The 10,264-nt window shown below is 42.6% G+C and overlaps 1 protein-coding gene across 4 annotated transcripts in view; it reads left to right on the top strand.

The window, feature by feature from the left end:
* The first annotated feature begins 3,274 nt into the window (after nt 1–3,274).
* PREX2 (phosphatidylinositol-3,4,5-trisphosphate dependent Rac exchange factor 2) overlaps nt 3,275–10,264 on the top strand; it is a 190,774-nt gene continuing 183,784 nt past the window's right edge. For 2 of the 4 annotated variants that reach the window (XM_054815639.1, XM_054815638.1), the window contains exons 1-2: nt 3,281–3,441; nt 3,538–3,760. In XM_054815639.1, coding sequence (XP_054671614.1) covers nt 3,620–3,760 — 141 coding nt within the window. In that variant the 5' untranslated portion in view covers nt 3,281–3,441; nt 3,538–3,619. Of the gene's footprint in view, nt 3,761–10,264 lie in introns of all 4 variants that reach the window. The other 2 variants (XM_054815635.1, XM_054815637.1) reach the window with 2 other exon arrangements.

Raw genomic sequence — 10,264 nt, 5'->3', positions numbered from 1 at the left:
CTACATCTGTCATGCATAAGGGTTTATAATATCTGAAAACTTGTTCCAGGTCATCAGATATGACTGCGAAGATGATTAACAGAATGGAAGATCTTACATATGAGGAGAGGCTGAGAGAACTGGGACTGTTCAGCCCGGAGAGGAGAAGGTTCATGGGCAATCTTATCAATGTTTCTAAATGCTTGATGGGATGGAATGAAGAAGAGGGAGCCAGACTCTTCTCAGTAGTGCCTGCTAACAGGACAAGAGGCAATGGGCACACATTAAAAAGCATGAAATTCTGTTTGAACACAAGAGAATAACTTTTTACTGTAGAACATTGGTCAAAAACTGGCACGGGTTTCCCAGAGAGGCTGTGCAGTCTCCATCTGTGGAGATACTCAAAACCTGGCTGGACAATCTGTCCTGTTGCCCTGGGCAGCCTGCTGTAGGTGACCCTACTTAAGCAGGGGGGTTGGACTAGATGATCTTGAGAGGTCCCATCCATCCTCAGTTATGTGGTTTTGTGAATAGACCAAAAGTTGTGTGGTATTTAGAGTCAACAGGACTCTAAACAGAGTTCAAACTTGGGCCTAATGTACCCTTGGACCAAAATAGTGCTTGTTGCATTCCAAAGTTATAGCAACCCATGGGAACAATCTGATTTTTGCAGTTTCTCCAAACCTGTGGCTTTCCCCATAGGGAGCAAGAATTGCTGTCTCTCACATGCTAGCATAATCAATATACTGTTTTACATGAGTTGTTTCTGTATTTAAGACAGGTAGTACTATCTACTACTCAGGTTCCCTGATACATCATGGTGTAAAATCTGCTCTTTAGTTGCCTAAAACATTTTCAGGGTGAATTTTTTCATCTTGTATGTATGCTCTACTTTTCTTTTGTTTTATTCTTTTTTTTCCCCTAATTTTGGTGTAGTGAAAGCTACAATTGGAGCAAACCAGCTTTTTCCTGAAACTAGGGAAAAAGCGTAATTTGCCCTTGTCTTCAGTAGTTCAAGCAGGTTGTCAGGAAAATTGGCTAAGCTTGTATGCACGTATGTTTTTCATAGATTGTGTCTGGTACTTAGAACTACTTTTCCTATCATTGCACATCTGCTGTGGGCTTTGCTGGGTTCAGTGGCCTTAAGTGAGTAATAAAAATCTCTTCTGTGCTGTCAGTAATGCTTTTGCTGGCCCAAATAGCCGGAGCTGCCTGCCTGAATGAAGGAGCAAGAATCAGTTGTGTGAGGGCAGCAGGAGTGTAGGCTGGGACAAGGATCACTTCAGCTTTAAGGTCTCCTGGCAATGAGATGATGAACATGGGAAGGGAAGGGATTCTTACTGCTACAGATGATGGGGAAGAAAAAGACAGTAAGCTGCTGCTCTTGTCTCTTTTAGCCTTCACCTTGGTCTGTGAGTGTGTGTGTGGGTTGTGACAACTAAAGGCACACGGCTGAAGCCAAGAGCAAAGGGAAATGTCCGAAATCAGAATTTGTAGCGGTTTCTTATTTCTGCTCTCCTAAAAGAAAGAGAGGGTGCTGGCTGACAGGAAATTTAACGAGTTTGAAGCATCTGGCTATGACTGGCTGTGAAAGGGCACTCACATGTGTTTAGGAGTGGGAGAGCAGTAGTGTGGTGTTCTACTCCAGTGGTTTCGGATCCTTTTGATGGTTATCACTTGAGAAAACTTCATCATGGGGTTCAGTGGATCACTTTTTAAATTTTTTTTTCTCCCCACCTTCTCGGCGCTAGTGCAAGCAAGTGTGAAGCACTTAATCTCCTCCATAGGATCAGGGCAGATGCCACAGAACTTTGGGACTGTGCCTCACTGGTGAAACTCACCTGTGAGGGTGAAAAAGTTTTGAGCTGATCATCAGACACATTGTCTATTTTAGACAAGTTTCCTAAGGAAACAAGCTTCAATGATTGAACTGTGCTGGCTTTTCTGCCCAAGTCTGTTTTCAACCCATCAATCCATTTGAACCAGATTTGGCAGGGGAATGAGGTCCTTAAAAACATAAAGTTCTGATTTTCATTAAAACTAGTGTCATTTTTTGGAATGGACTAGCGCCCCACTGAGAGGACAAAGAGCTACACTGAGGTCAATAGGCAAGTTCGCAGGCTAGTCTGTGCATGGATAAAAGGCTGAGCAGGACACACGTAGCAGAACCAGTCCCAGCAACTGCTGCTTCTTGCCTAGGTTTTATGTGAGGGAGCTGTGTGTTTGGGAAGAGGAGGATGAAGGGAAGCAGGACTCATTAAAAAGAAGAAAGAAGAAAGGCTTTTTTATTTCTGCTCTTTGAGAAATATCTTGTAGGAGCTGTATTGTCTATTTCCCAAAAGATGTCTGAGGCAGACAGCTCGATGATGTCTAGTTACCAGAACATGAATGTCTTTGCTTATCTTCTCTCAGTAAGGACTCCTCACTGTCTCGGCTTGTCCTGCAGCTGTAGAAGAGTTTTACACTCTGGTTTTCATTTTATTCCTTTCTTTTAGGATGTTGCAGGTTTAGAAAGATACTTTGATATGGCATCTTTAAGTTGAAGACCTGGATTTTCTTTCCAGTCACAGATCAAAGAGCCAGCCAGAGAAACCTTTAGCTTTCATCAGTGGTCTCAAAATTCACATGGTAGTGTCCCGACATTTTCAAGAAATCAGTTCCTCTTGTATGAAGTAGCTATATACTTTTGGCTAACTGTTTGAAAAGGTTACTGAATTCTTTTTTATTCTTTTAATGTATCATGCAGATCTGAACTTCCAATGCAGACAGAAAAACTGTATAACCTGGGGATTTTACAGAACCTTGTTTCAATAAACAAAAAAACCCCCCTCAAAACTAAAAAACCCCACAAACCTATCTTGGAAGAACTTTTCCTACTGTAGAATGTACTGTTTGTACCTGCTTAGCACATGCACATGCTTAGCCACGTGTTTGTTCAGAGGAGTATCAAAGCACGTATTTGTAATCCACATCGGTTGTGATATACATCTTAATATACGTCTCGTGGGAAGGTGTGGAAGGGGAAGTTGAAATGGCTCTTTTGCTGATGATTAAACCAAAACAAAAACAACTGCTGATGCCTTGGCCAGCCAGCTTGCTGGGACATTTTTCTAATTCTTGTGCTCTGTTGTTGGAGATCTCCAATTAGCCTCAAACCGGAGCTCGCAGCTTGTGTGTGAAACAAGCAGCTGCTGGCACGCAATCTTCCCTGAAGTTGTTTCCTTTCCTTTTTCCTGAGATTTAGCGAAGGGGGGGAAGGGGTTGGAGTCACATGGATACAAAGCTTTTGATTAATGTCCAAGTCTGTGCTGCTGCGGAGGCTTTCCACCCTCTCAGCTAACAGGGCGAGCTGGGAACCAGTGACCGCTCGTTTCCTCCAGGCTGTGTCCCCTTCCTGACGGGAAAGGAGCACGCACCGGGGTGGCTCCTCGCCTCCGCACCTCGGGCCGCTGCTGGAGCTGGGTGAGAAGGGGCTGAGGCTGCTGCGCGGCTGGGGAGCCACCGGAGCCCGGCCCCGCTATGTAACTTAGCGGGGTCTTTTGTTGTCCTTGTCCGCAGCGCAGTGCCGGGGCGCTCAGGCAGCGCTGCCTGCAGCCGGGAAAGGCGCCGGGCTGGGAGCACCGCTCCTCTTCGCTGCACCATGACAGAGGAAAGCAAAGGAGAAGGCAAGGGGGAAAGCGGGAAGGACTTGGAGAAGCAGCTTCGCCTGCGCGTCTGCGTCCTCAACGAGCTGCTCAAGACCGAGCGGGACTACGTGGGCACGCTGGAGTTCCTGGTGTCGGTGAGCGGAGGGGCGCGGAGCAGAGCGGGGGGCCTTGCCTCGCCCGCTGTCCCCGCAGGGCCGCGCTCGCCCCGGTCCCGGTCCCGGTCCCAGAAGGCGGCGCCCACCGCGGGGAGCGGGGCGGGCTGCTGCCGGCCGCGGGACGGCGGGACTCGCAGCCGGGAGAGGGTTTTCCGCCCCGAGCGCTTTTACTTAGAAGGGAGGGAGAGTAGCAGGTTTTGAAATGGCTGGAGGGGGGTCGTGTGTTCCCCGCCCTCCTCGGAGAGCCTGCACTGGTGATCTCACTTGAGCACGGTTGATCTCGCTTCTCGGGACATAGAGGCGGAGGGGGTAATGAGTTTCGGTTCAGGTCTGCCGTGGGTGTGGGAGCTTGTGGTCATTACAGGGCGCCGCAGTGCCATTACTTGCCATAGCCGGTGAAACACGGCGGTGCAGGGGGGTAAGGAGGAGGACAGAGGGGGTGCTGGTGTGCAGCAGCTGCTTGGCATTAAAGCCACATGTGGCATTCACTCCTGTCTTGTGATACAGGGTCAGCTGGGAAGGTAGCACGTTCTGGTGTAGGCTCTGTTGCAGCACTTTCAGCTTCCTTCTACGTCTGACTGTTGCTGTTGATAGGATTATTTGTGCCAGGTAATACCCTAATCAGAAAGGCAGGAGTTTTCACTCTCTCAAAAAGCCAAAGTGACAAATTATTGCAGAGCAGATGCGGGCAGTGTTTCAGTTGCTCATGGTCTTGGTAGCATCACTTTAGGACCCTGTTGAGATAAGTATGTCCAAATCAGCTGCTTAAACTTGCAAAAGATTTCACAGTAGCCCCCTCTTACTTTTCTCTCCTCCCCTGTCCCATTGAAGAGGGGAAATCCTTCAAACTCCAAACTTCCTGCCTTGCTGCCTTGAGATCTGTGAACTTTCTGCCTATTATCATGAAAGAGGAAATTCTCAACTTGGCTGTGACAGCCAAGCACAGACACTGGAGTGAAATGAGATCTACAGAGTAGCTTATTTTCTCCATATGTTTGTCCTCAGCAGAACCACGAAAAATGGTAAATGGTCCAATGTGTTTTCTATTTTTTTTAAAAGTTTAATATGCATGTTTGAGAAAGTGGCTGTGTGACTGTGTTTTACTTGCTTCCATTTAACAGTCAGATTTTTACCTATTGTAAAAAAATATCTATCCTAAGGGAATGTTCCTCAATATTTTATCTTGAGCCCCAAATTTGGTGTATGTCAGAGTCTTAGATCATTTCAGCAAATTTAAAGAACTGGTAATATCTTCTGTTTGGGCCTCTACGGTTTAAGACGTAACAGATATTGGTGTTCAGGCAGTAAGTGCTCGAGTCCTTCTAAAGAGCAGACTCTGTACATATTTCAAGTTGCATCCAAATATCGAGTTCAGTAATAAGTCTTTTTGTATTTTGGATCAAGATGATCTAAATAAATCAAATGGAGAAAGGGAGGAGGGCTGGAGTTAAATACCTGGTTCAACGTCAAGGTTTTCATATTCATTAGTGGTTGTGAACAGAGTTCAAGTGATGGTTCAGAGATGTAAATCCTTCACAGGGAAATGTCATGGGTTTTAACTGTACCTCAGCCTTGGTTTGGGGAAACAACTTCTGAGCTTTCCTTTGGCCTACTTGCTAGGACTGCTGTTGAGAGCAGCTGTGGTGGTGGATTTATTGAGGGCCACTGGACTAGGGCCAGTATGGAGACCATCACATTTTTTTTACATAAGCTGTCCATACCATCGTTGTGCTTATTCCTATGGTTACTTCTTGGTCTGGAGGCTAGATCCTCTAATTTAGGTGTCCTAGGCTTGTGGTTCCCATACTTTTCCATAAAAGGAAGGACCATCTCTTCTGAGATACAAACACCATCCCAGCTTACTTTGTTTCATGTCATGAGGTGGTCTTGGGACACACAGCCTGGGTTCCATGTGGATGGAAGTGAACTGGAAGGTTTTCTGTAGGAGCATATCCGTCTGCTAATGAGCGTGCAGTTCCTGGGACTAGACTAGAGCTAGTCGGAAGTGACAACCCCACCCCCCAAACTGTGGGGTCCCAGCACTGACTATTTCTCTGTCCAAACCCTATCCTATTTTCCAGGATGTCTTGTTAAAGTAGAGGCAGCCTCGAGGGTTGAAGTTCCAATAAAAGTTAAGAGTTAGGCTTCCAGGTTGCTTCAACACCATCAGTGGAGCTCATTGTGGTAGAAACCATGTTTCCTTTATGACTGAGAAGCTGAAGCCATTTGTAGTCTTCCTAACAGTTTGCACGGAGTACCTGCAGTTTTCACTGCAGTTAATAGGAGCAGAGTATTCACTTAGATAAAAGAAAAAAACCTTGTGGTTTCAGGGTTGGAGCCTGTTTCTTCTGCGACGTTACAGAATGTAATCTTTTATGATGTGTATGGTTCAGATGGAAAAGTACACTAGCACTTGTGTTGTAGTGGTGGGCAAGAGAGCTAACTTTTTACCCATTTGGACTGCAATTTTCATTTTGTGTATATGCCCTGTTGAGGAGGCAGTTAAATTAAAGGACAGAAGAATTCAATTTTCTTCAGTCAATTGTTCTTGTGTAGGAAAAAGGCAGTATATAAGTGGGATTTGTGTGGAAGCATAATGTACATCATACCACACCTAATTTATTTTCCTGAGTACTTCATGAGGTCTTGCCAAGTGATTTGATAACGTCTATGACCCCTTTGGCCGAGGCAAAATGACGCTGTTGCAATGGGCAGTATATAATATAAACAGGTGTGGAAGTAAAGTGTAAGACTGATTTATCAGAGTGGTGGGAAGAGGAGACCCCTGTTGCTGATGCAGTCATGTTGGGGAAATGGAGCTTTGCCTGGCGCAGCTTGTGGCTGGCTGGAGAACCAAGAGATTATAAGGAGGAAGTGACCTTGCTGGTGTGTGTCAACATGGGAAATGCTTTGCTGGTTTCCCTGCTCTGAAAACATGTATATTGTATGTTAGATTTACTTAGGTTCTTCAGTTTATATTGGCATTAAAGAGCGTCTCACTGAGGACAAATTTCTGGGTGGTTATTTAAAGTATTTTTGTTCCCCTACTCCTCTGCGATTCTCCATCCTCTAGTTACCGTCAATGTAGTGGGAAGCACCTTGGTTTGCGTATTCCATCTACAGATGGAGTTTTTTATGAACTACAGTATGAGGTTTCTGTTACAAACGATTGATACTTTACTGGCTAACTTAGCAATTGGCATATTTTTGCTGCTGGGTGATCTCTCTGGTGATCATGTCATCTTACTATGGCGAAATCTTTGTTTTCCCATGAAAGAGAAGTTGTACTTGCAAGGATAGAGGAGAATCCTTTTTTTTGTTTGTTTTTTGTTTTTTTTACCAAAATGCACTTTTTGGAGGGGAGAGACAGCAACAATAGGTGAGTATTTACTCTGTCTAAAATAAGTACAAATCATCCAACTGTGTAACTGAGTAATTAATATTACCTTGAGTGTTCATGGTAAAGATGCTTTTTAAAAAAAAATTGTGACTTTATCAATACGTACCTTATCTATTTCATTTTTTACAGCAAATGACAAAGCATGTATATTTACTCTGCTCTGTGTAAAATTTCCTATTTTGGTGTATAAGCACAATTAGCTAGCTAGAGTAAAACTACATAAACTTTTCCCAGATTCTTATTGGTCCATGATTTTATGCTGGGGAATATATTTGACTTTTGAATGAATGTTTTTAAAAAAATAAGTTCTTTCTTAATTTGCTTAATGTTTTCATGTAAGGTTTCATTTACTGTACAAATGAGGATACTCACCTGAACCCTCAATGTACCGGTAGTAAAGAAACTAGTAAAACTGTGGGTAGAAGTTGCGGAGAAATTAAAAAGCATTTAATAGTAAAGAGTTGCCAAAAAGTCACTGGCTTAATTTGTCACCTTGTAACTTGGTATAAGGCTTAGTTTTTATGATTGTGCTTTACACTGACTGGCCACTAAAGGTAAACCAAGCCATGAAGAACTTTAGGATACAGGTAGACTGCAGGGAATTAGGCTAGGTACAATAGTAGGTAAATATATATATATAAATAAATGTATGTATGTATTTTGGGGCAAGAAATTTTATTTTGCAGTAGAAATTGGAAATGTAATAGATCTGCTACACTTGGTTCTTCAGGGGATATCCATGGAAGTAGAGTTTATTTTTCTATGACAGGGATTGTTTTTCTGGTGCAGTTCTGTGTTCTGGCAAATTGTGCATTGATGGGAATAGAAGCAGACGTTGGCACTTGTGTAAGCCTTCCAAAACCCCACAGCCTCAGCTGGGGTGACTACTTAGACCCTGAAGCAGCTGGGGGATCCCCGCTCCGTAGCTTATTATGTAGACTATAGTATGGTTTATAGAGTCCCTTCTGTGAATATATATACGTTTCTGCCAGTTAACTCGAATCTCAGTTTAACTCCATTAGATCCTACTGTACTGTTTTCTCCCCTCTCTTCTGCTTGCACTAAAGTGAAAAAGGGTTTGTTTTCTTTAAATGTGTGCCCTGTTAAGGGAAGCCGAATCCTTGCTTTTCAACGGGCATAAAGAGATTTTGTTCATAAGGTTTATTGCCCAGCTTTCTCAGTGGCTGTGTGACTCCTCAGGGTCTGTATTTCCCTGCCACACTGAGCCTTTCCTTCCTCTTGGCTCAATAGGTATTTCTCTGATTATTGAGCAGACTAATTAGTTGGACAAGTGATTACCAGTAATAGAGACTCCAGGTAAACTTTAGTCAAATTCACTGTTACTAACCCTGACCAGCAAGAGAGATTTGTGTCCTGGATTGAAACTCCTCAAATGGTTATGCTAGATGATGAAATTAAGTGGTGAGCCTTTCACAAAAGAACCATTTTAAAATGATCTTTTGTGGCTGTAGTCTGATACAATAACAACACGTGTGTGTTGTTTTTGTGTGTATGTGTGTACATCATAGAATATCTCAAGTTGGAAGGGACTCATAAGGATCGAGTCCAACTCCCTAAATATGTTATATGTATATCTCAATTACAGTAATGATTAGTGACTTCATAATGGTTTGCATAATTGCATTTGTATTTTATAAAAGGGATTTAAATGAATGGAAGGGAAGGGTTTTAGCTGGCTGCAATTTTTGATAAGGTTATGTGATTTCCTTTCTCTTCAGGAAAAGAAAAACAACGTTCTATGGCTACTTCATCACAAAAAGTCAAAAGGAAGTGCAAACACAATTACCATAGAAAGTCAATATCTTTTCCATTCACTTCCAATTTCTGCTGTTTTTAACTGGCTTAAGCGTTACCGAAAAAACATGAATGTGGTATTCTATTCTTACTTGACTTTGCTTGGCTATATCAATAGCACCACCTGTGGTCTTTATCAGAGTAAGGGTAACTGCTTAAAAGCTGTTTATTTCTTTGTAACCCCCACCCCCAAGGTTGAATGCTTGCTTTATGGAATGGATTAGCAAGAAAGATTATTCATATCTCTACTAGCTGAGCACAGAGTTGAAGCAAGGTATGACAATGGCAAAAAGCAGAGCTTTTTCAGAAGAATTTTCAAGCACATATCTTATCTTGTTCAGAAGTGTAGGGAATTATACTGCACTATACTGTAGACAGATGTTTCATACTTTTCAATGGATTTCCTCTTACGGCTCTCAGATGTACTTAGACTATATTATGAAAAGCTGCTCATTAAGAAGAAAGATGGTTTGTTTAGCTGTTGAGTGAAAAGTTTAAAATACTGAGAGGAGAAATCTTTGTTTCATAGCATTTAAGAAATGTTTCATAAGACTTACTGTAGACTAAGATGCATCATGCTGAAGACCATGATACGCTTAGGGGTGTTGTACAACTTTGTGGTTTGTCTGTATTTATAAATATCATCATATTTGCAGTGTTCCAGTTATTCCTTTGCTCTTATAGCTGAGTCCTAACTCTTCTGCCGCATATACTTCGCAAGTTTGTAATGTGAGCTGCTAATTTGGAAGAGACTACTTGGAGGGGACCATCAATTAAAATGTCCAGACTTAAGTTACTCCATGCAGTCTAATGTTGTTGAATAGTATGCTGTTTGCAGTGATTTCAAATATTTATGGAGACTTATTTTTCAACCTTCTTCAGTAGCAATTTTTGTCACCATTTTAAAACACCAAGTGCTTTGAAACTATGCATTCCAGGTTTGGTTTGTATTTTTTTGGTAGAGTTACCATGAAGAACAATTTTGTCAAAGAAGACGAAGTCAAAGTTAGTAACAGTATTACACTATAGGAGGAACTGAGGAGTTCTTCACATTGGAAACCAAGAGGAACTGTATTTTGGCCAAAATAAACAAATCCAAACTGGCTATAGTTGACCTAAGATACTGGTGGGGGCAACTTGCCAGTCTGTAGAAGGCTATAACTATGCGTCTGTATGTTAAGTATATGTCCCTGTTTGGAAAGAAATTGCACTACCCGTGAATGAAATACAGACTTGAATAAGATAATAATTTAGATTAATAATCAGAG

Source organism: Grus americana, chromosome 2, assembly GCF_028858705.1.
Source record: "Grus americana isolate bGruAme1 chromosome 2, bGruAme1.mat, whole genome shotgun sequence".
Classification (NCBI taxonomy): domain Eukaryota; kingdom Metazoa; phylum Chordata; class Aves; order Gruiformes; family Gruidae; genus Grus; species Grus americana.
This window is presented reverse-complemented; position numbering and strand designations above follow the sequence as displayed.